General features: G+C 36.9%; 1 protein-coding gene across 1 annotated transcript in view; it reads right to left on the reverse strand.

Moving 5' to 3' along the window:
• Positions 1-26,757, reverse strand: part of ADK (adenosine kinase) — a 296,855-nt gene that overhangs the window by 197,147 nt on the left and 72,951 nt on the right. The window contains exon 4 of the mRNA XM_014956157.1: positions 25,166-25,244. Within this exon, the coding sequence (XP_014811643.1) occupies positions 25,166-25,244 (79 nt within the window). The remainder of the gene's footprint in view (positions 1-25,165; positions 25,245-26,757) is intronic.

Below are 26,757 nucleotides of genomic sequence, written 5' to 3' on the forward strand. Positions count from 1 at the left end.
CTTCTGTGGGATCACCCAAAAACCTGAAGTGTTCTCACTTATGACACAGAAGGCAAAAATTAAGGTGAAAATTATGTATACTGGTATAAAATTTAGTTAATATGCCTCTTGTTAATTGTTCATAGAACTTCACAAAACAAATAAACTTTTTACCCTAGTATTGAAAAGCACTGCAAATTTTTTGGCCAAAAATGGAAAATATGCATCTATGAAGGGAAACAACAAAAATTTCCCACTAGTTATCTTTGAGAGAAATTAAAATACAAACAGCGTTCCATATTTCATCTTTCAGAACAAAGGAACATCTGAGAGGGGTGGCAAGGGACAAGTACAAACTCCTAAGATCAGGGAGCTCCTGCTTTTACAGTGCACCTTCATAAGCATTTATTCTGTTAGCGACAGCTCATCTGTTTCTGTTAAGAGCTTTTGGTTTTGCAACTAGGAATTCCACACCCTGAGATGCAGAGTTAACGATACAGACGGGCAAAATCAAGCTGTAAAGCAGGAGCAAATCTGCATTATGGAAAGATGAGACTTCGAGTAGCGCTCTCAACTTCTGCAACATCATAACACACATCAAACCTCATTAGCGCTCTTGCTTTAAGCCTTTTCATCCTAAGTAGATCCTGAAATAACACAAAACTTGAGTAAAAGTTGAACTAGAGTGGTATTTTAACAGAATTTTCAGTTACCCGGATTATAAATAATAGAAAGTAGATGTTACAAGAAGAAAAGGCTTAGAGGTGCCACTACACTAGTACTATTACTCATTTACTTGAGAAAGGAAAACACAATTTTTGGTCTGTGATTGCAGATTGTCTAATCTCACTAGAGTATTTCAACCAGAAGAGGAAAGAATTCCTTCAGTGTACAACTGCAGTGTAACCCTTAAAAGAAAAAAGATTGAAGCAGGTATGAACAATTTGCTCGTTTGATAAAACGCGGTGACAGGCTGGTAGGAATTTAACCATTTGGGAATTAAAAGAAAAAGATAGAAGCAGGTATGAACAATTTGCTCTTTTGATAAAACGCGGTGGCAGGCTGGTAGGAATTTAACCATTTTGGGAATTAAAAACTAGTTAATACACTACAGTGATGACAGCAATGCTGGCATTTGCAGAAGATTGAAGCAGGTATGAACAATTTGCTCGTTTGATAAAACGCGGTGACAGGCTGGTAGGAATTTAACCATTTGGGAATTAAAAACTAGTTAATACACAACAGTGATGACAGCAATGCTGGCATTTGCAGTGTTTTCAGACTATTGCTGTTTCTTTTTGAAAAGAAAACTTGAAATGCGAGCAAGTTTTCACTGAGTTTTACACAGAATAATTGAACATAACAACATACTTCTGCTAGAAGCAGGTCATGGAGACAAAGTAGTGCATTGAAATTAATCACTGAGAACTATATATATGTATATATATATTTAGAGGGATGTGCATTGAAAATGTCATTTCCTTATGCTATTTAAATGCATAATAAAAGTGGCCTCAACGTTTCAGCTTCATTCATAAGATCTGTTTTACAACACGTTATGTAAAGCGAATCTAAATCTCTCTCTTAATTGTAGCAGATGCAAAATTAGTGAAAGCTCATCCTTATTACAGGACTGCCCTCATGTTCATAAATACTGGCTTCAAGTGACGGTTATATTATGCAAAATTCTCAGTTGTAAGAATCCTGATAGAAGCCTCGCTGTTTTTATTGGGTAATAAAAATGCAAGTCACTCTAGTGGAACCTTGAGAAGAAATTTCTTTAATATGTCATTAACACTACCTCATAAACTAGATTGTTGATTTGAAAAGGGTATGAGGAAAACTCCACGCATTTCCTGCTGGACAATTTACACCTAAGAGTGCAGAAATAAGGCTGACAATAATAAATTCATCCATCTTTTTTAACCTAAGGTATTTTAGAAAATAATATTCCAAATTGAAAGGCAAAATGGTTCTTTTCACCCACAAACATCTCGGTCATACTTTTATCTGTACGATGCCTGATTAATATTGGTAACAAATATGAAGCTTCAGATTTAAACAATTTTTCACTTATGTGCTAGAAGGAAGATACTGGAAATACATAAATTATACTTTTCTTTAAAAAAAGAAAGTATTTAATAGTATGACTTTGCTGTGGTTCCAATTCCAAAACCACTGTATCAGAGAGACTTCTCAGGAAATTTAACATCTAGAAGTAACATCACATTCAGCTTTGGTTGAACGCTGAATTTTGCTATACCAGCTGAGTTACTGATTATAATATTTTCTATAGGGCTATATATTTTCCACATCTACAGTGTCTTTTTCCATCTGAAGCTTAACACCCCACTGTTGTAATAAGATTTGTTGTCAACATTCTTGCCAGTACACATTGTATCATTATCTTATACATGGTTATAATACTTCTAAGACCTGAAACTACACTTGTTTTCCACACTGACTATAATTATTTTCTCCTCTTTTTTTAACTCTTTGCCAACAATTTTTCAAGTTAACTTTAAAACTGTTCAAATGAAATGGGAAATGTATTTCTGTGAAACTTTAAATGTTTTAAAGAAAAACAAAGCAAACTCTCAATGGCTTGCATAGCCTAATTAAAAACAAAAAGCAAAACCCAAAACCAAAACAAAACATCAAAAAACACTTAAAAAGAAGTTATTTGTATCATTTTTATACACGCAGACAAAGCAGTCCCCTCCATGGCTGCACAAACACACAAGGAAGACCAGAAACTCCATTTGAACCTCCAACTTTAAATTGCTGAAGCACCTCCAATGCTGCTTAAACAATTTGCTGAATGTTAGAATCCAATCAATATATTGAGTTTGATACACCATTTACTATATGTATTTACTTGTTTTATGCTGGTTGTGAATCATTAAAGGCGAGCCTGTATTCCTGTTAACGTGCAGCTTTTAGTTTGTACTGTGGCCACTTTAGTAGTTACTATGTCATGGCCATGAGAGCTTAATGATTTTAAATCATTTTCCCAGCTGGATACCACAGACTTTCCACTTTCCTCATAAAAAAGTGTATTGCCTACCCATTTAATGCACACTGGTAAACATGCATTAAATCAGGAAGTCTCCCTCTATTTGTCAATATTAATATTGAATGGAAAAAATATCCTATGAGTAACTACATGATTCCTGACAACAAACATAAACCCAAAACAGCTTCAAGGTGATGGAGACAGTGTTCCACTGAAAATAGATATTACCACTTTTATGGCCCAGATCCCACCATTTTGCAATTCTTGCCACTAATACAGCTGGTTATGGTAACTTAAAATATTTTTTCCATCTCACAATTAAGAAACTATTAAATACATGGGACATGTTAATAACTCTCTCTCATTACCACATTAGAAATCATTATTGTCACCGCACAGTATAATGTAATGCTGGATTAATATAGTGGAAAATTGCTAATCATATAGTAAAAACATTGAAATGTTATTACATTAGCAAAACTGATTAAGAATAAAGTGCGAATAATAAATAAGACACAATTTTACAAGCAAGGAGAAAATTACAAGCAAAATGACAGCACTGAGAATGCTGCTGTACCCGATAATATAAATATCAATTATGTTATGCTTCTGGCTAGAATTTAAAATACTTCAGAGTTGCTGATACACAGCACTTTTGGAAATCAGATCTCTTCTTCTATGCCTTAAATAAACCTAAAAATTGTTATGGCCTTTTTTTAATTGCAATGGAATCTGCAACCAAATGGGAATTATTTTAAAGGTTGGAAACCATCTACAATTTTAACTTCTGTTAAATCGTACACAATTTTAAGCACTACATTACAGTTAGAAAGCTAGGAGATAATTTCAAGTTTCAGCTAGAAAATAACTGTATAATTTTAATAATCCCCTGTAGCATATTTAGATATTACACTTTTGACTTAGCATGCATGAAATGGAAAATACCAACAGGATCCAATTTCTGTTAGCATCCAAGTATTTTTTTTCTGAGGACTTTCAAGCGTCCATAAAGACTCCTTTTAATTTAAAACATCCTTTTTGTAGCATGCAAGTTCCAAAAAGCATGATGAAATGTGAGATTGCAAATACAAAAGCCTATCCCTTTTATCAGGCTTCATTTTGCATACTCTTACCAAAAAATGAAAGAATTATTATAAATGGATCCATTACTTATTTAAATATTCTTATCAGTGCCTATCACTTCAAAAACAGTTAACAGCATATATTCAGATGCTTCTGTAATTTCTTTTGATATAAAGAATGCAAAACAGGATCGTAACACTCATTCTAGCAAGTCTACTGCAATTCATTTACAGACTTGCAAAATGAGCTTGAACTAATCTGAATTAAGTATAACTAACGTGACTTAAGTATAAACATAACTTTAAAAAACATTTAAAGACAATCACAGAATGCCACTTTAGACCTTCAAGATGCTTGTAAAATATTGAAAGGAACAAAACATTTCAAAATGTTTTCTAACTCACAGACAACGATACAAAATTAAGTGAAATTTTGATATCCCCTTCTTACAGAGTCTCTCTGCTGGATTTATATTCAATCACAGTACTAATTAGGCATGTTTCCACTTACAGTATTACACCATACTTCACTGTGCACCTCAGTCATGCAGTCCAGACAAGTTTTTGGCACTCAGTTACAGTTAGAAGTTAACTCAAGTTCCACAGAATGCCAAAATCCATTGCACCTTGCTCCCCATTGTTAAGGACCCCTCTCTTCTCGCTCGGTTTTAAATTAGAGAAGAAAGTGGATCACGAATGTGTTAGATTAGGAATTTCATTTAAGTCCATTAAAGATTTCTCATTTAAAAAGTACCATCTCCCTGAAACCAAGGCATAGGGTAGGAAGGTAACTTTATTTGACAAGAGTTTCATCAGGGAAAATTGCTCATGATGAACCTTCTGAAAACAGGTTTTCTGTATCCCAGTGACCGCATGGACTACTTTGGTATTGCTTATACTCCAGCAATGTCTGTCCTACCCTGGCAAATTTGGCTCAGTTGGTAAAGGCTCTTGAAATCTTTAAGCAGTTCATAGGAAGGAAAGAATATTTGCTGACAAAAGCATAGCTGAGAGCATGAAGAGTCACAAAATACCAGCGAACCTTCATTTTATGACAAGACTAAAAGAAAAAGCTTCTTCTCTATATTTCGGTCCTCAAATCCATAGAGATAACAGTCTTCCTCTAGTAAATAGCAACGCAAGGTACTTCAAAGCCTGAATACATTTATGATTCTTATACCCATGTTGGGAAGTACTATGTTTTATACTGATAGAAAACTGAGAAATACAGAGCAAGGAGTAACAGGAAAACAATTCTTTGAAGAATCAAACCTTGTATTTTTCAGTTCCTAGTTCCCAACTTTGAAGTTCCATTCCTGTAATGCCTAGATTAACAAGATTGAAATACATAAAAAGCTACCTAAAAATGCTTTAAAAGGACTTTTTAAGTAAACCTAAATTCAACTTTCTTTGCTATTAGGAGATGATATTTAAAATTTTATGTTCCTGTTCATTTTCAGAATGAGATATTTAAATACTCATCTATCATGCATTTCAGTTTCATCACCATGCTGGTTCAACTCTTATTTAAGAAAAAAAACCAACAACCCTAAAGCTCCCAAACTGAAAAAACTTGCCCTGAAATTCATCACATTAAGTTATCTTACTAGTATAAGTGTAATATCTGCTGACTAGGACTCATTACTTCCTTCATGAAAGACTGGAATAATGAAATTAAATCAACACCTGATCAATATGGCTCGTATTTTGGCATGGGGGTTTACAGTTTGTGGATATTGATCTGAAGTATAATCTCAAACCAATGTTTTTGTGAAGAATGAGGTGATACTTCCTGAAATTCACAGGAACGAAGGAAGACTTGATAGCAGGTGTGTAACAACTCATTTATTCTTACAACACATATTGGTAAACCAATCGTTTTCTAGGTATGCAGATAAAAACAACTACTTAAAGTACTGACATAATAGAATTCTTTGCATGCTGAAAAATTATTTTCCTTTTTTATTATACTGGTCCCAGTGGAAATTTAAGAGTTTCTGCAGATGCTGACTTGCTGTAATTCAAAAGCATTGCCTCAAATCCAGTTTACCTATATAATCTCCAAAATATCACTGCTTTTACATTAGAGACTTAATAGATTCCTAAATGTTTTTGTCATACAGAAGACTGATTTTTAAAATTACTTGCACAAAGAAAATAAAATAAAATAAACTCAGAACAGGCATTAAAGTTCTGAATTTACCAACAAAAGCATGCTATTGTCCCTGGAAGCCTCACCTTAACTGCCTGGTGTCTAGGTAATGTGCCACATTCCATGTGCAAGATCAATGGCAGACAGGAAACCCTCACAACACCCAGACACAACCCGCCAGACCGAGGACGGCAAGAAGGTCCACACTGAAAATCTGTTACATGTGTCCTCAAGATGTTTTGTCGTATTAAAGCGACACCAACAGTTTGGAAAGTGAAGATAGCAATAGATTTGAATAAAGACATGCAACTGTTTTGTTCTATTACCTAAGAAACCTTAACCTATGAGTACATGCAAGTTAAGCTGCTACTATGATTAAATAATCATAGAATGGTTTGGGTTGGAAGGGACCTTAAAGACCATCGAGTTCCAACCCTCCTGCCATGGGCAGGGACACCTCCTACTAGACCAGGTTGCTCAAAGCCCCATCCAGCCTGGGCTTAAAACATAATTATGCTCTAGTATCAGGAATGATGTCGGTCAATGCTGTTATTTATGTAGTTACTTAAGTAGGAAGAATGCAAATCCCAGGCATATTTTTTGAGAAATTTTGCAGAATTCTGGACCAATCCAAAACATAAATCTTTTTATCTCTCTCCAAGTTATTATTGGAAGTGTTTGAAATAAAGGTTTTGGGTTTTTTTTTATGAGTAAAAGCTCACTTTTCTCATCTACTACTCCCCCTACCATCACCACCTTGAGCAGAAATTGATGTGTGCACACACATCTTGATTTACTGAGAGAGGTATAGAGTGAGACTCAAAAAGGTCCAAGAGAAAGCAGGTAAAATATAACTGCCTGATGGCATGCTACCAAAGACACTCCACTTCCCCAGGAACAAATATTTTTACCTTCTAGCCCAACTGCAGAGCTAAATATTTCTAATGGTACCAAAATAAATAAATAAATAAATTTTTATTTTCCCCCTCAGTTATCTTTCACAGTCTTGTCTGAACTCTTTACTGTGTTTATCTTGCTTTATGCTTAAATCTGTAGTTATTTTACTCCATAGAAAGCAAGAAATGAAATGGGCATTATCATAAATAGTTACTGAAAAGGCATCAACATTCATGAAAATGGAAGAGTAAAAAAAGATCATAAAAGTCTGGAATTCAAAACAGCATGATAAAGAGAGTCGAAGCAAATAAACACAAAGGTATAATAATGGGTTATCATTTTTGCATACTGCTGCCTCCTATTGTGCCACGATGGGTGAAAGCAAAAGAGCACGCTGCTGCTATTTTCATCTTCCAATACTTTTTAATATATTTCCTTCCTGCCAATTAAAACCTGAGCATAACTAGTAGCAGTAATTACGCTGGTAGTTACATGCCCTTCAGTACAACTCCAAGCTGGCTCAAGTCACCACCACTGAAGGCTCTGCACTAACAGTTCCTAACGCGTAGCTTCTGGTTATCTCCTCCTTTTAGATACCCCTAGAGCTTCACAGAAATCTATTTCATTGAAATGAAGTTATAATATTTGAATTAACAATTAAGGCAGTCACTAACTGTTTTGCATAATACACTTCAATCTACGAATTCATGCCCTGAGACTGATGTAGAAAAGAGAAATTCTAGAATTTGCCTTTATCCATGAAGACTCTCCATGCGCCGCCACTCAGTGCTCTTAGGAGCAGCAATTTCCATCAGATCCTGATACTGCGACGGGGTAGGGAAGGAGAGGGAAGCAGAAAATATATGCCTCAGTCTTATTTCTGATACAGTTTTGAACAAAGGCCACAAGTCAAAGCAAGGCAGGTGACTGCTTTAGACCCCGAAACTTGTGCCAACTTGGTAACTCAAAGAGTTCCCCTCTGGTAGAATGCTGTAGGTGAAAATAACCTCTCCTCCCGATTCTGGTATTTATGGCCACAGGTAAATATGGTATATCTATGCAAACTAAAGAGGTTGATGTAAATCACATATTCTTTGATCCATCCTAGATTTATTGTCACCATTGAAAGTTTACAGGTGATTCAGAAGGCAGTAAGATCTGAGGTCACTGATTTCCCTTGGAAGAAAATTTCTGGGGTCTGATCATCAGGAAAAATCTAGGCCACGTCCAGAAATCATATAAAATGCTCATAAAATATATTGCTTTACACTGAGTTGACACACTTGTCCTCTGTTAGGATGTGCGAGTTAAGAGTTCATACCTATAAATTACTGTCTTCTGTCTCAAAATTTGACTACTTCTTTCCAGATTTTGCAGCTGTTATTTTTTAATAGCTCCCCTGGTCCTGAAGACGACAGCTGTTGTGAGAGATCTTTACTGCTAACGAAGACACTGTCCCCTGGGTCACCCAGTCAGCTTTGATATTTAGTGCCACACTCTGGAGCCAGTTTCAGGAGGTAATGGAAAGTAACTGGAGTTTAGAACCGAAGCTTTCAGCTCAACCTTAAGTTACTGAATTTTGGACCAGATAGCATTATTTTAAGCCTTAGGTATTTTCCAGGTACACGATTGTTAGAGTAAACAAGCATGCGAGTCTCAAAGGTAAGATCTGTATCTGTCAGAATAACAGCACAGACTTGTAGTCAATAAAAAGCAACTTTTAAAAGCTCTCTCCTAGATTGAAGATCATAAGCCGCACGTCATTTTTAACAAAGTGCAGTATTTTAAGCGCTAGCTTCTAGCAAAGGATTCATCTTTCCATTGGTATCACTTCTACACTGACTAACTTCAGTCCCAATATATTGCTTTTCATTTACGTCAAGGTTTCTCAGAAGCTTTTAGATGATGCTCCCTGCACTGACTTAAAGGAAACATGCAATTACTTCATGTCTGCTTACTGGCAACATCTGATAACCCCCTGGGGTTCCATGTGAATTCTAACTACCATGGAGAAGAAAACAGAGGCCTGAAAGACTCCATACAAGACAGCTCACGCAACAAAGATGTCAATTCCTATAATATACAGTTACCAAACTTGGTTTGGTATCACTGCTATTGACAGTAGCAACAATAGTTGGATCACTGAGCTGAGAGCCAGACAAATGACCGTGACTGTGGAAAGGCCATCTCCATCTCTTCTTTCATTACTCCTCTGATTACACCCCTAATATTAGCTCTGTTAAAATGAACGCGCATCCTAAAGGCCACCTAATGGAAGGGCCATCCACAACAGTGGCAAAAGATGGACATTTCTGGGGAATTGTCCTTCAATCTGCTTCTGAGACAAATTCCTCATAAGTGAAAAGCTATCAAAGAGAAAGATAGAGAACCATCGGTGTTTTGTTTTTGAACTTTCCTTTACATTTAAATTATATTTCATAATCATACGTTGTCAAAAAAACAAAACAAAAATGGTGCTGCTGGTGTCCTTAAAAGAGATGTGGATGTCTACAACTCAAGCACAATCCTATAGGACATGCTGGACCCTATGTTCTACCACACCACTCCCAAACACACTCCAAAAACAAAGCAATAAAGCAACAGTTTGGGAATTAATTATAAGGAACGCCTTCCGTAAGGACAGTGGGTCCTGAGACTTGGCAGAGCAAACAGAATCTGACAAATTCTGTATTAATGAAATACTAAGTACTATTCAAAGAGCCATCAGCTCTTCCCTAAGCAGACTGTCAAAATAAAGAGGAAAGCTTCTAGTAGATGACATCCTGCCACTGCACTCTGGGTCCCTCCGTTAGAAGAGGAGGGGTATTTCTACTTCCCTGACAATAACCTGGAGCAGCTCCCTCGAAAAGAGGGATGCTCCCTTCTTAAGCTCAGAAGGGGAAAAACAGAAAGGAAAAGCAATGAGAAAGCCGGAGAACCAGGGAAGACCCCAGACTCCTAAGGGGTACAGTGAGTTTGTATTAGAGAGCAAATCCAAAGCAAACACTTGCAGGGACCTGGGGGTGACGAGGAAATTGCAGGGAGTTTGTCTAGTGGCAGAAGCCATTTTAAGTCCCAAACTAGCAAGCAAAACCAATAAATAAGCCTTATAAGAGAACGGAACAGGGTGGGATTTGTTTTTAAACTTTATTTAATCTGCCTCACCCAAATAATTTCAAATCATAGCTTCAGAACTGGGAACATTTGGCATCTTTCACCTGCTCACAAAAAAACAGGCAAGGAAAGGAATTGCTCAAAGTGGAAGAGGTCGTTTCTTGTTAAGCTGAGCCAGGCACACCATAAAAGAGAAGTTCAGCTTCGGCGGTCAGAGAGCAGTGCAGAGCATGAGCTAGAAACAAACTTTTCGTGTCTTTGACTTCTTAGCTGAACAGAAGATTTATGTTTTTGGTAGTCAAACCCCTGCTTTCAGCTGCCTAAAAGCATCCTAAAGGCTAGACACTTCCAATGATGCCACAAAATGAGAAAATCTGACAAGAACACAGGTCAGATGATGGTCTAATTCTGCCCTTCCTTCTACATCTTCTAGAAAAGATGAAAGAATAATTAAAACTCACCTTGACAGAACTAACGAAACAGCTCATCACTATGTTTCAAAGAATGGATGGGAAAAATGAGAAGATCTAAAACAAAAACCAAGACCCCAACATGCCAACTCACTCCATCAGGTCACGATTAGAAAATAATTATGTGATACATGGTTCTTGCTTGCTTGACTTGGAACATACTAAATAACTATACCACAATATTTGTAATAAAGTATGCCATGCCATTCTCCATTTTCTAAGTAAAGCTGCTAAGGAAATTAATTATTAACCTTAAAATCGATTCTAAAATTAAAATTGCCCACAATGTTTAACAAGAGGAAACGCGATGTCAAACTGTGCTGCATCACCAATTGCTGCATCCAGCTTCTTTAATTTGTAAAAAAAATATTAGAGGTATTGACATAGAAGGTCTCTTGAAGGGGTAGCTCCATATGACCAGGCCACAGTTACCTTTTAAGCACTTTAGTTCTCAGGGTCTTTAAACCTTTGAACTGCATGTCAGAGTTTAATAAAATACCATCAAAATCTGTCATGCACAGAAGCTCACTTTTTTATTTGCATATATATTCTGTATGTGTACTGCTCAGATTTTAAAACAGAAACCTGCTTTATTTTTAGCAGGGCAGCTTTGAGTCATCCAGTGCAAAATTCTAGCACAGTTAGATTGTCACAGAAAATCACACTTGGTCTACTTCCCAGCAGCATTCCCAGCATAAAGCTTGAATTTACATTATGTATGTAAATTTAAAAACTGTCATTGCTACAGTTTCTAAAATCATGTTAGTTCTTCTGAAAAAAAAATTATATTTGTCATATCTAAAGCCATTATCCATCCATACCAGAAATAGGGTAGCAGGAAGAGAAATTTTCCCTTTTTTTCCTGCCAACTTCTCCTTATTTTGTGATCCACCACTCCTGGCTTCCACTGGATCATGCTCTGGATCCTAGAGCGCACTTAGTGGAAAAAAAAAAACCAAACACATAGTTTCTTACAGGACTACTGCAAAGCATTTTAAAAGTAGATATATCTTCACCAATAGTGATGGCAAAACCTGATAAATTGCCCAGTTTAGAGGGTCATGGACTAGATTGTAATAAAATAAGAAAATAAATAGTTTTGCTTATTAAAAATGGTTCTGAATAAACAACACAACTACACATGCAAATACTCAGACAAATGCTTATTTGACACTAATAATTTCAGGATAATTCTTTGCCTTTAGTAGAGGTGCTTCTCCTCACTTCTATGTGCATACAGACTCCCTAAAAAGAATGAGTCCCACTTCATTTTGCTCTCCAGAACTGTTTTTTTCTGAAAAGGGAACAGCATGCAAAGTTGTCATTTCTGAGATGTGAGCTTTCAGTTCTATGACTCCAAAACATCACAAAGACCTGTCTCCTATGGGCAATTAACATTAGACAAGAAAAAAAATGCAATAAAATTTCCAATTAATTTTGAAAAACAGACCTTTAATGTATTATAAAGCACATAACTGTTTAAAAAACTGCAATTAATGATAAAATAAGTCTGTTTAGTGTAAAAATATAATTATAGCACAAGTGTATTCTTGTGCTATAATTATATGCTAACTTCTTTGCATTTTGAGTATTTCAATTCAATCATGTTTTGAAAATAGCATTTGAAAAAACTTCACAGTGACTTATATAGGCAAATCCCTAAACTTCTAGATTAGGTTAATCGGATGCCTTTCCATTTTACCTCATTTATAAAAAGGGTGGGGGATTGTTATAAGCAGCCGTATTTAGCAACTTTTTGCAGCAGTTTTCAAAGGGAATACCTATCAGCACGTACCAAAATATCTGCATTTCATGTATGACAACTGTTAGTAAAATTAATTTGGGGATCGAAATTCTTCAGTTACTATAGTTAGACTAACACTGAATTTTGGACTACCTTGCAATCACCATTAGCTACATTCATAAACTGAAGATTCAACGATGTGAGATCAAAATTCCACTTGAAACAGGGCAGGGGTCCTTACAGCCACAGCTGGACCCCCCTGGGAATGATCCGGACAGGTTTCTGTAACATTTGTTCTCTAGAGAGGAAGAGCTGATTTTCCAGGCTCCCATCCAGGCAGGACCAGGTTTCCAGAGGAGAGCTTAGTGGTGTTTAACCAGCAAACTACCCGTTCCCTTCCCAGGAACCCTTCCCCTCACTGCAGGAACGATTCAGTTGCTGGTGACAGATCTACCCAGCTACCGCAGCTGACAGCCTGGTAAATTAAAATAAACCAGCACCTATTTTCTCTTCGTATTTTGGCCTCCAGGTTGCAGCAATTCAGCAGCTGTTACAGAATAAGCTGACCCATCTTGAGATCATAGGTGATAACTGCTGAGGCCACACAAAAGTTAGCTTTTTTTGATAAATCACACCCGCCGTAGTCTTGACTTGTACAAAAAGTGTTTTAAAAACTTGAACAATGAATAATAACAATATTAAAAATATATGTCAACAAGTTTCCTTCTTTACTAAATAATAATCTACTGTAAACTATGGAATTATTCTACAGTCAAGCAGAATTTCTTCCACATAAATGCATGAAAAAGGGAGGAAATCCCAGCTCATCTCAGAGTCCAAGTGAGCTCTGGAAAGTCGTCTTTAAAGAAAAATCCTTTTGTTTATTTTACCAACTAAGAATAAGATCACTGTGATTTCAGGTTGTATTTTTAAAAGACAAACTAAGCAGCTTAATTTATCCTACAGCACATTTGTACCACTATTATGACAGCGAAAGAAAGGCTCATGTTCTTAGGGTTTCCAAATCTATCTCAATGCATTAATGCTACTGTTGACAGAACAAAAGTAAATAATTTTCTTGAATTAATTCGTTTATTTGTCAGACTGTAACATCATGAAGAAACTCACTATAATTGGGTGTAGTTATTTCACTTTACTAGGATATCTAAACTTAACTCTTCTTACACAGACTAGCATGTAATAGAAAGTATATCTTTTATTAGTAAATACTATTTGATTTTAAAGTGTCCGCATCTAACTCCTAAATGTCTTAGTAAATCACAGTGGTCTTCTCATTAGAGAAATGGAAAATATAAAGATGTGTGTATAGAAGCAAACAAGTTAACTTACTTTGTTTCCTAAGCCAAATCTATAGTGATTTGGGGAAAAGAAATGCAAAAATACTTGAAACTTTGTTCAGTTAGTTCTGATACTGCGGTGTGTGTGAGGATGGGAGAAGAGTCTAAGGAAGCTACTGTGAATCGCTAGGGAAAATATGCAGAATGTAGTTATTATGCATATAGGACCTTCCTTCACTCACAAGTGAAAAATATCTCAAAAGTTAAAAGCAGAAGACCAGCACAGCATTTGAAGTGAATACAAATCTGTCAACTTTCAGTGCTTTACTTTACTTGTTACAACATAACAAGAAATTAAGTGGAGCTGTTGCAAAGTGATTGTGCTTTAACAAATTCAGAGCATACAAAAGGCATATTTTTCCTTTGAGGTCTTGTGACTGTTTTGAACAGAACCCCAGCAATAGCAGATGAATATTCTCCTACAGTTGTTTAAGATGATAGCAGGCCAAATCCACCTAAAGATTATTTTGCAGATGTGAGGTCCCGGTCTGATTGGTCAGTTCTCACATCCAGTTTCTCACAGCAGTAAGAATAATTAAAGAGTGAAACTCAACACAAATCAATGAAGTGAAATTTTAGAAAGTTCTCTTTTAAAAGAGACTAGATACATATACCAATAATAAGAGTAGCCACAGGCCAACTCTATTAGTCAGGGTGCTGATGGAGTAGTCCTAGGATAAGCCTTCCCTATACTGGGAGCTCACTGTGTTATCCCACATCCTCTCTTGGAACAGAACGTCACGTAACACCAGCCAGAGCAGAGGCCGGTGAAACCCAGCCTGCTGATGTGATCAGGAAAGCAATCCTACACGTGTCTTTGAAATCATGCTTCGTACCTCCCAATGAACCACCCAAATGATCAGTCCTTATCCCTTTGCATTCTGAAAGAGACTAAGTAAATTCCTATATTAAATTTCTATCCTGATAAACCACTATTACCTCGGTGATATACGTAAGAAAGTGAAAGGTATACTAATTTACTATATGGCTATGATGCAAGTTAGGAGGAAAGTCAGATACAGAACTCAAAAGTACAGAACCAGACACACATGCATTTGGACTGAGCACAAGTTATGGAGAGAGAAAAAAGAATGGTTTTAGGTAACAAACCTGTGAATATATCTAATAAATGTGCAAGGAGATTATACTAATATATTTAAACTTTCTGAGGAAAGCACTAGGTCTCCAAAATCAGTATATTATAAAACCAGTACAGAGTTCTTGGCTAACAGCAAGATTTCCACTGTCCTTGTTCAGGAAAAAAAAAAATTAAAAAAAAAGGTACACTTTCAACAGGAAGTATTCCAGAAACGTGCAAGAAACCCCTGTAACTTGGCATTTCAGATTTCCAGGGCAATTAACTCCCCACTGTATCACATCACTTAACATTAATTAATTGCTAAAGATGTAGTTATGTAACTTACTGAGCTGCTAAGGATAAAACAGCTCCCGAGCTCCCAAAACTTGAGTGGCACGCCAAATTAATCAGTGAAGCACAGGGATTTACCCTCTCTTCTGAGATTGCCAAATCAAGCAGTCTCCTTCCAGCGTCAACTAATGGGAACGAGTCAAGTAAATGTCAGTCAGCGATGAGAGTGCTATCAGGCCAGCACTGCACGGTCAGCATCACGGAGAGAAAGGCTCCAAGAAAGTCCCATCGTGGCTCTGGGTATGAAAAGGTTCATAGAATGGTTTGGGTTGGAAGGGACCTTAAAGATCATCCAGTTCTAACCCTCCGGGGCAGGGACACCTCCCACCAGACCAGGTTGCTCAAAGGCCCATCCAGCCTGGCCTTGAACCCCTCCAGGGATGGGGCAGCCACAGCTTCTCTGGGCAACCTGTTCCAGTGTCTCACCATCCTCACAGGAAAGTATTTCTTCCCGAGATCTAACCTAAATGTCCCTTCTTTCAGCTTAAAACCGTTCTCCCTCATCCTTCTCTTCTTGCAAGGTGCCTTCTTTTCTCCAGGCTGAACAACCCCAACTGTCTCAGCCTGTCAGGTCATAGGGTTCACAAGAAGGTACCCTTGGAACCAGGTCCCCTAAATGTGGCTCACCAATGTTTATTTCTTCAGGATAAATCCCAGCCTACACCAATTATTGTGTTACCCAGAAATATCTTTCTTTTCAGGATAAGTATGACTTAGGGAATGTACTAATTAATCTCACTGTCATCCCTAGCCTGGCTTACAGAAAACAGAACCAGAAATCAATGACATTTGAGTCAGCTGGACACTAGCTGAGGGACAGAGCCCAAGTTCTTTTGTTGCTTTTGAAAAAACTAACAATTTTTTACAGCTTCAAAACATGGTGCTAACACAGCTAAACAGGCATAGAAGCCCAGTCAAGCAGCAGGCAGTTGAATTGCATTCCCAGGAAGAGCCAACTGCTACCATTTATGTAGTGCCTTCTGATTCCATGTGGGTGACTGATGTTTGATGACTCTGGAATATGGAAACAGTTTTTAATCATTTAAATAAATTACAATTTTGGATGGTTGAACAGAGGCTGCATATGCACTCTGAAGCTGCCTCAAACACATTGAGGAGAGAGCTTCAAGGTTCTGTCTGAATGGATTTAGGGGAAATGTGATTGTACAACTCTTTTTACTGTTCTTAAGTGATTTGGGGCGTGATGTATTTCAAAGACGTTCTGCCCGCAATCTTATTGATGTTGCTGGCCAGGGACAAGACCTGAAGAAATAAGTGGCTGGGCTTCTGGTGCATCAAACAGGCCAGTCGGTGTGACCAGCAGCCAGCCACTCAACTCCATGCCAAAGTGATGCACATACGGACGTTTGTCTTGCGATGTTTAAGAGTTACCATCTGTCTCATAACAAAGTCTGTTGTAGAGCGCTGGTGGTGTGACTGGAACTGCCTCATTTTCAGAAGGACAAATTTAGGGACCTGGCATTGCAGAATCTGAAAAAAAATGCCACGGGCTCTTTGGAGCTTAATTTTCTGACCATCCTGGTATTCGCTGAAACTACATTCCCAGGACTATGAATAGACACAGAGTTGTACACAGTTATTTCCAGTATGCAACCAGTACCGGTGTGCAGAAAAAAGCCTTACTATCACTAACCTTGAGAAATTAAGTCCTCCAGCACACTGCTGCACCATCTACTGTCAACATCTGACCCATAACCAGAATGATACAGGGGTTTTGTTGCTTTTTTGAACTGTTTTAAGTAGCTCTGAATAAGGCTTTGAAATTGATCTCGGGTACAGTGGAGTAAACCGCCTAGCAACCTCTAAGGCTTCCCAAAATATCTAAACAGCTCTAAAATATTACAGAATTTCTCTGATATCTGTACAATCAGCTTTGGCATTACACCAGTTTCCCAAGCTGCGTGTTATAGCTCCAAAGAGGAAAGGCTGTGTGTTCTGTCAGAAGCACGGACACATCACTGTGGTGTTTGACACAGGCTAATTTGGAAATGCACATGAATGAAAGAGTGCTCTTGAGAGAATAAATAACTTGGGAAATGGATGTCACTGGCATGTGACACTGTCCACTGTGACACTATCAATGAGACATCATCTTTGCAACAGTGGGACCATTGCCTTTGTTGTGTTTCCAGAGCGACAAACTTAAAACGACTATTTTTGTCAGTGCTGAGGCATGTTTTGTTATTCCTTTGCCAGGTAAAAGTCATTATGACTGGCCACAGCACTGGGGAGAGATGCTCAAGAGATTCAATTTACTGACTAGTAGCACATAAACTTTAGCAAAGTACAGATAAGAAAAAATTAGCTCTAAGTCCTAACTTTTTCTCTGTTTTATCTTCTTTTACATTGAATAAGGTTGGAAAGCAGGTCATGCACTTGCAGCACATCAGAAACACGCGGAAGCTGGCATAGGAGGAAACACATGGATTGTTTTCCAGCAGAGAAGGTGAGCCCCTACCCTCAAGTTTATCGAACAATACCAGACACAAAACAGTTTCATACTTTTTCATACTTTTTTCTTGAAAGCTGGATTGAACTATTGAAAATATTGGAAACACATGTTTGCTGGGGCCACCGAGCCCCAGCTGAGGAGGGGGATGCAATGAAGCTGCTTAAGGAATATGGAGCATAAGGCCAAAACTAACTCTGAGGAATTTAAGATTCCAACCCAACCGGTTCAGAAAGCTGAGAGCCTACCTCTCTTGGAAAAAAATGACCTATTCCCTTATGGTCAACAGAAGAATACAGAGCTAGATGTTCCCTGCTTCACTAAGTAGGGGGAAAAAGTTGTTTAGGAGACTTGCTTACACTTTCTGGGAGCACTACTCCAGAAACTGGTTTTGGAGAAAGGTATTTGTGGCATAAGTGAATTTAAGCACATAATAAGCAGAACCAAGAACATTTCTAGTTGATGGCATGATGGATTCCATAAAACAATGACAGGTCCTGCAAAGTTGCACCAACATCAAAAAATTGAGAGCATGCTTGAGGTGACCTCCCTGATATGTTTGTCATCACCTCTCTCCTCGGTATTCATATTTAGTACATTTTGAGGCCTAATCCTGAACGAAACCTTTCTTCCTGCTAACATCAATCTAATCAATTGTAGAAAAGTAATCCAGAAGTTTTCATAAGTGAGGAAAAGATTAAATTCATTAGAGTTATAGGCCCATTTATACAGAATGATAGGAAAGCGAGAAGAAATCACTAAGTGACTGAACATCGTAGAGCTAATGTGTGATGGGCTTTGTAGACTACATACAATAAGTAACATTTAGCCAAGGGTACTACTTTGCAAATATGTAGAAACCTAATTTTAAAAGCATGGAACCAGTTGCAATGAGCCAGTTATGTGTTTAGGAGATTACAGCTTATCTTCTTTTAAAAATGCAGTTCTGCCTGCAAGTATTTTTCATACATAAATCTGTAATTTTACAGACTATTTTTGGATTAAGTGGACACATATGGTTAATATAAAGCCAAGGTTTGGCTAATTACATAACAAATAGTAAAAATTTAAGAGACATCTAAGCCTTCAGCACATATTGCTTTTTATAAACAAGCATGAATCTGTTCATTTTTCAAGTTAGATTCTCAAACTTGTCAGTTTATTAGAACGCTAAAAAGCACAATAGCTTTAGATTAACAGATCAAGTTAATCATCATTGAAGAATAATAACTGGGATGAAGACACAAGCCCTTGAAATATAGGCTGAGAGTGCGAAAGTGTCAGACTTCCCTAATGTACAGAAGATGGTGGAACACAAATGCTCAACAAAATTTAGCATCATATTATTCTCTCTTAGTGTTATCCCTCTTAAAAGTCATTCCAATCATCACATTATTAAGAGGAAATAAACACATACTCTAGTTTAAAACCAAGCTTCTTTACAGTACCTAACAACAGTATGTAGGCTTTTCCAAAAAAGGTTGCACAACCACAAAAAACCAAAAGCTTATGATTACAAAGTGAGAATTAGGAAAGAAAAACAAAACCAAAACAAAACAAAAAAAGGAGTCATTATGATTTTGAGGTGTGTATTCTAAAAACATTATTGTTGGGTCCCAAGAGTATCTGAAAGCTTCCCAAGAATTCTAACTTAATGTTTTTCCCCGTATCTGTCAGTCCTACAAGTTCATAGTGAAATGTGTCAAGCAACATTCTTCCAAGTTCACATGGCATCACCAGTAATAAAACTTGCGTAATGAGAATTTCCCAATTCTTCTGAGGAAGAATAGGCAATAGAATAAAGCACTCTAACTGCTAAGTTAGATACACAGCAATAGCAGTACTGTTAGAATGAAGATAAGCTATTAAGAAATAGAGCATAAACCGAGAGCACCCATTCTGAGGATGAAAAATGTGGTATTTTTTATATGCACTTCCAGAAATCCAAGAACAAAAATGAGCTGTTTGTTGCCAAGGTTGTGTTGTTTAAAATCCAAGTTATAAAATTCTAACAAGACTTGAAATCCAGCACTTCACTTAGAAAGATAAAACTTCAAAGACTACTTCTCACAGTTCAAACCTCAGCACTCCCAAGTCAAAATAAACACTGATAGAAATCATGCAAATATGGCCTGGTCAGCAACACTTGCCCTGTCTGCGAGCTATCTGCTTTAGATATTTTAAAGTCACAAGCCCTATTAAAAGATTCAGGTGATTTTTTTCCCTTCCAGATCAATGTCTGCTGCTAGACAGACAGAGTCTTAATTAAAATTACAGAAGGAAGCTGAGAAGTAGTAAAATACTGTCTTCACAAATCTGAATTTAGTTTGTTGGCAGAACTCTAAAACAATACATTATTTATGAACTGCATGCAGTTACATGTATGCATATTTTATAGATTTAATATAATGGATCCAATCATTTGGAGGGATTGCAAGAGCTCAGATTAAAGCAAGATGTCACATATCATATTAGATGTAAAGCCAAAATTTAATGAGACAAGTAAAGGTCAGAGCAGCACACTGCAGTTTCCATTTGATACCCCCACTCTCCTCCCTGTTCTTAAGCAAGCACCATAACTTCAACCTTAAACACAAAACAAAACTAAAAGTTAGTATAAAAGGTTAATCCCAATGCGAAGATCACTAAAGCAAACAGGAAAGTTACAACTTTAGTTTCTATTTCAGAAACTAAATGATTGCAATTCAGTCCATCTTTAGTCCTCGTTTTCCAAGGTATGATGACGCAATTTTCAGTGATTGATGCCTGATTAATTACAGCTTGATCCAGCAAAGTTTGAAGTTATAACACTCCCTACTGGTGGTTTAAAAAATATAAACAAATCCCAACAACTGCATCTAATAGTAACATAGAAGTGCACTCCAAAAGTACCTGCACTTTTACCGATTCCAACTGTTTTCTGTATTGTTCTGCACTCAGGAAACCCCACAAACACTATTTCTTTTCCCCATTTCTCATTCTTTGTGGTCTGTCTATTTTTCCACTCAGTACTAAAGTCTTAAATTAAAATGTATTTATTTCAATAAGACTTTTCCTTAAGGCCTTAGAAGTACTCAATCTGCTCTAGTTAGCTATCTTTTCCAGGAGAACAAATTTACACCCAATAAAGACGACAGTGGAGATGGCAAATCAAATTGGGATGGAAGAAACAAGGATGGGAGACAGTGAGGGACTCAATCAGAGCAACATTAGAATTTTTATACTGTTTTTCTCTTTCCAGATTACTTATTTCCTATCCTCTCAAACAGTTTTACCTTTTCCCCTCATAAATTTTTGTCTCCACTTTCTTTACTTTTCTGTTACTGTTCCTCTCCTAATATGAATTTATATTTCCAAGACATAATTTGCTCTTAATTTCAACTCATTAAGGAATGACTAAACTGTAATCTCATTTATTTTATCTTTTCCATTTTTGTGCCTGTCACTGTCATTTCTGAAATACATCAATCACTTTCCTCCCCCTCCGCATTCACAACATTAGTTAGGTCAAGTCAAAATAATTTTGACTTCCTCACTCTTCTCAAGATCAATACACTTTCAAAGAACATTAATATCCCAGAGAACAAACATAAACATCCTATCTCACTGGCTTCAGTACTGCTCTTAATTACTTTTATATTGCTCTTGGTACTCCCTTTCACCATTTTGAGGCATTTTAAAGAAATATTGCACTTATAAAACCAATTTTATAGTACACTTTTGAAAAGTAAGTGTGATATTTCCGGGTTTCTGCCCCTTTCTCATTTATCTTCCACACTCTCAATTTTTAAGCCAACAGATTTCTCTATTTCTTTTGCAACAGAATAGTTTTTCATTTGGTCCTTCCTTTCCTTTTACAGACCTTTCCCTCTGATGTATGTTTTGACTCTGCTTCTGCATTTCATTTTGCAAAAATCTGCCTTCTCCATCGCACATTAGAAGCATTTCTTCCAAAGAAATCCTTTCTGTTGTCCCAGACCATTTTCTTTTTCTGACCCTGCTGAGACACCCTGTCCACAGGATGTCCACTTTGGGCAGTCAACATTCCCCTTTTTGATGCTCACGATGCTCTCCAGCCACTGCACATTCCTGCAGTGTCCCACACACTCTACTTCTGCTCTGCTGCAAGACAACACTGAAAAATTACCAACATTCCCTTTAGTACCTTACCTGCCAAATTCCTCCTTCAAGGCTGCACTTCAGATCTTTCCTTACTGTTAACATGCTAGAAAAAAACCAAACATCTAATTCTACTCTTCACAGCTTGACTGCAATTCTGGTTAATTCTTTGTAAACTTCTAAAATCTTCATTTCCATTATAATTGATGCTGCTTTAAATTTTAGTTCCAAACCCCATGATTTAAGCTTCATTTTCTTCCCAGTTTTCTTCATAATTCAGAGGTTCTTCCTATTGCCTCTTTCTGTGATTACCATCTCAAATTTCTCACACATGATAAATACAGTATTCCTAAGACTTTTTTTTTTCTTCTCTGTATTTTTTATTTTTTGTTTTTCGGTAAAGAAGTTGGCTTACCCTTTTCTGGAACAGAGACACAGTTTTTCTTGAGTAGCTCTCACTATCTTTACAGATACAAAAGAAATATCCAAAATATACGAGCGTTTATCACAGAAGTGATGATCACCATACACCACGTAAGCAAGGATCTGACAGTTGCATTTTTCCTTTTCAAACACATTAGATACTGTAAGTTTCCCCTCCCACTTTGCCTCTGGGTATTTTTGTTTGAGCACGGTGTTGCTTTTCAGCCCCTCAGAGCAGCAGACTGTTTGAAACAAACAACTCAATGACCCTATTCACAAGTTGTTTCTTAAATTCTTCCTTTATTTTTATTCCAATCATTCTACTAATTGCTCTCCAATTTTCCTACTATATTCCTTAATAATACACTCTTCCTGCTCAGAAATGAACTTTTCAAAAAGCAACTGCCAGACTTCAGAGGCCGTTTGTTCCTTTCCAGCCATTCTGCTCAGAGAGTTTTACTCCACCACAGTCAGGCTTCCAAGGATGCTTTTCTTTAACACCGTTATTTCTCACCAACTTTTAAACAACTGAAACCAACTTTTTTTAGTTTATGTCGCTCAGTTTTTAACATACTTTTTCAAGCTTTTCCCATAAAGTAATGAACAAGAGGTGTATTCTCAGGATTTCTTCCCTACGTCTCCTCACAGAGAATCCATATGATTTAGAGAGTGACTGCCTCAGAGCTCAGAACTTATTTATTGGTCCTTACTTCTGAACCACCAGTTAGGCTTCCTGAATCAGTCTCTGCTCTCTTCCGCTATGTTCAAATAAATAAATAAATATCTAAGTTACTCAGATCTAAGATTACTTACACACTTATTTCTCCAATACGCCAATGAGTATTGCTGCAAAAAATTCTTCCAGATTTTCTAGTTTAAATTTTTGGTTTGCATTTAAACTATTTTTTTCTACCCTCACTTTTTTTGTTTCTTCTGCTAAAGCTTACAGACTAACAGATAACATAATTTTCTTTCAAGACTTCCAGAATTCTCTTTTCTCTCTCTCTCTCACACACCCTCCCATCCCTCTTTTTAAAGCCTCTCAGTGATGTTATGTTATTCATGCACAACTGTTTGAAGTTTCAATCTTATTTGAAATAAAAACTAGGAGATGACAACCCTTCTGGAGATAAATACAACTCCAGATGGCAACTGGAGCCGAATGAAGGTCCCAACTCAGAGCCAAGGTAACAGGAAAAGTTCACTGACAAAACCCGATCAGTATAAGAAAGGAGCATTGACATAGAAAGCCCTACAATTCATGTATTTAAATATTAATTTTTTCACTGACTCTATATAATTTCTGTGTACTTCACAGTATAACTGTTGACCCTCACCTGGACCAACAGATTAAGAAGCAGTTAAATATGAGACATAGTTTACTAATAAATTAGCTGATGTCAAAGAGGTCACTCCAAGGAGAGACAGAAATAAAATCCTGGGCTCTCTGAACACCTCAAAGCTTATAACCCCTGAGTCTACCACATGCATTTGCTTCTATATGTCTTCAAACTAGATGTAGGAATGGAAGCAGAATTCCATGCCTCTGAAGTAATAAACCCTTGCAGAACTCCCTCCAAAAAGTTGACCTCTGATGAGCTGTCATGGAAGAGACCAACAGGGTTCCACCTCTACACCATCCCCGTCGGTGAAGCTGCAGTTGTACTGACACAGAATGAATTCAGTAACTTGAGCTCTCCTGATGAAAAGGACTTTTTTAAAGTATCAGAAGGAAAAAACTGGCTTCACCACATTGTAAAAAAAAAAAAAAACAAAAATACCCAACAGCTCTGAAAGCTGTATGTAAAAAACATAACCATTTCAAAGTTATAATGTTATATACAATAAAACACATGCAACTTAGATTTCTCTCTGTATGAAATATTTTTATCACGAATATTTTCAAGACATCTGTGGTCTCAGAAAATGAAAAACTTAGTAAAGAATCAGGAACTATTTTGTACAAAGGGGTAGCGATTATTACTATAATGAATTTTTCTTTTTTATTGGTGGAGCAACCTTTGTTAAATTATAATTTAATTTCTTCCAAATGTGCATTTAATGCTATCTGGCAGTAAGTTTTAATTATGTAGGAAGTCTGGAAATTAATAAGCCAGGATCATTAACAAATAGGTTATAACTACAGATTCCATATTTTTATTTATAGGATTTGTACATCTATCGCAATCTAAAAATATACACACAGGTATTTTGACAAAGGCCTATTTTAATTATAGAAAAGCTAATATACCTAAACCTCAATTCATCATTATTGTTCTTCATCATACCCATAGCCAGAAAAATTACCTTTGTATAAAAAAAAGTTTTACATTTCAATTTTTTATGGACAAACTTTCAGGTTCTTACAGGATAGATGTGGTTAGGATCACAGAACAATGCAGGCTAGGAGGGACCTCTGCAGGTCTCCAGTCCAACTCACACCACTCAAAGCAGGGCTACCCTCAAATTTAGATCTGTTTGCCCAAGAATTCATCTTGGTAAGTTATAAAAATCTCCAAGCACAGAGATTCAACAACTTCTCTCCTTATCCATTCTCATTGTGACTTTTTTCCCCCCTCATTGGAAGATTCTAAAGGTAGTGACCTTGTCCTTGCCTCTTGTCCTTTCACCGTACACCTTCAACAAGAACCTGACTAAATCCTCCTTACAACCCTCCCTTTCACTTTTATGTACGTTGTAGTCGTAACTCTAACCTTAACAGAAAGTGTGGGAAAAGAATAAAGAGCACAACTTCCAAATAAATCACGTAAAAAAACACAAATACAGTCTGAGCAACAGAATCACAAGCACCCACTCAGCAATGCTCATGATGAACGCAGACAATACGGAGCATCAAGCTGATTCAAATTCAACACTTCAAATTACCAATAATTCTTTAAGGAAGAACAAACCTGGGCCACTTTAACGGAATTTTGAGTAGAACCACCAGCATGATATTCTACTTTGAACTTCTTCACAAGCTCTTCAAATCTGTTAAAAAAAAAAAAAAGGTGGAGAAGATTAAAGTTGAATTCTACATTTTTTTGTTTGTTTGCTTTCAAAAGAAAACAAAGATTAGAAGTATATGACATCTTGTTATTTGCAAACAAGGAATTCAGATACATTAGCTGTTCCATGTGGTGCAAGCTGGAAACATCTATTGGGATTTTGCCCAAATTACAAAGCGAAGCGTGACATCAACTCGAATCCTTTACCTTGAAGTTGCAAGTGGAGTAAATAACTCTAAGCATTATCTGAAGCACAAGGCTGATTGTAATGAACCGTTAGATAGGTAAAATAGATATTTGAAGAAAAATTATATAAATGTAGACATTCAGATACTTATTCCACCTCGTTAAAGCTAGAAACAGTGTGTAAAATAAAGTGAGAAGATTGAGGAGATCCGGTGCCTGCTTCAAAATTAACTTGAGACAAACAACAGCACTACGTTTTAAGTTTTCACAAGGAATAGTACATTTTGACAGGTGAAGTGCTTTTATGAACTAATCTACTAGTATGTGAGAAAATCTGTGGTGCTGCTTCAAAATCAACTTGAGACAAACAGCAGCACTACGTTTTAAGTTTTCACATGGAATAGTACATCTTGACAGGTGAAGCACTTTTACGAACTAATCTACTAGTATGTGAGAAAATCTGATAACGGAAAAGCCAAGTGTCTCCAGATGAGCTTTCAAATCCTTGAAGTCATGCTACTATGAAAACACAGCATTCTCTGGTAACAATTGGTAGTTTATCAGGTTTGAACGTTAAAACAAATATTTAAACTTTTAACAGAAATATCAACCCTCATATTTCAGATCAAACTCTAGGGCTAAGACCCAGATAGAGTTCTACAAGACACTCTTCCTTGTCCAGGGTACGCTTTGCATCTCTGATGACCACAGCTTGAGCCCCAGCCTTCCCCCCAGTGCCAGGCTGTAGAAGAGGGAGGTAACGTGTCCCAGAAAAGGCAAGGAGAAGGATGGAGCACACTTCAAAATGAATGAACAGCAGGATTAACAGCCTCAGAAGACATTACACTCAGAAGGAAGCACTCCTGCGGGCAAGTTATAATGTTTACTGTAAAATTTGTTCACACATTAAAGGAAAGAAGAATGGAGCACACTTCAAAATGAATGGATTGAACAGCAGGATTAACAACCTCAGAAGACATTACACTCAGAAGGAAGCACTCCTGCGGGCAAGTTATAATGTTTACTGTAAAATTTGTTCACACATTTGAGGTTCAAAATGACCTCCAGGTCAACTCTAATTAATAGCACAGATTTGCCCTTAAAGTCTATTAACTTTAGATGTTTACCTTTAACAAATGAAGCGTGTCCAGTGAGATATATTTCAACATATTTTATTGTATTCACCTTTAGCAGCTTTTGTAAGTGACACGTCTTTATTTCAGACCCAGTGAAAAATGAATGCTCTCTGCGAACCGTACCCTTCCTCTCCCCCCCACAACCCTGATCTCCTTACACTATGTGAACAACGG

Source organism: Calidris pugnax, unplaced genomic scaffold, assembly GCF_001431845.1.
Source record: "Calidris pugnax isolate Ruff unplaced genomic scaffold, ASM143184v1 scaffold196, whole genome shotgun sequence".
NCBI classification, from domain to species: Eukaryota; Metazoa; Chordata; class Aves; order Charadriiformes; family Scolopacidae; genus Calidris; species Calidris pugnax.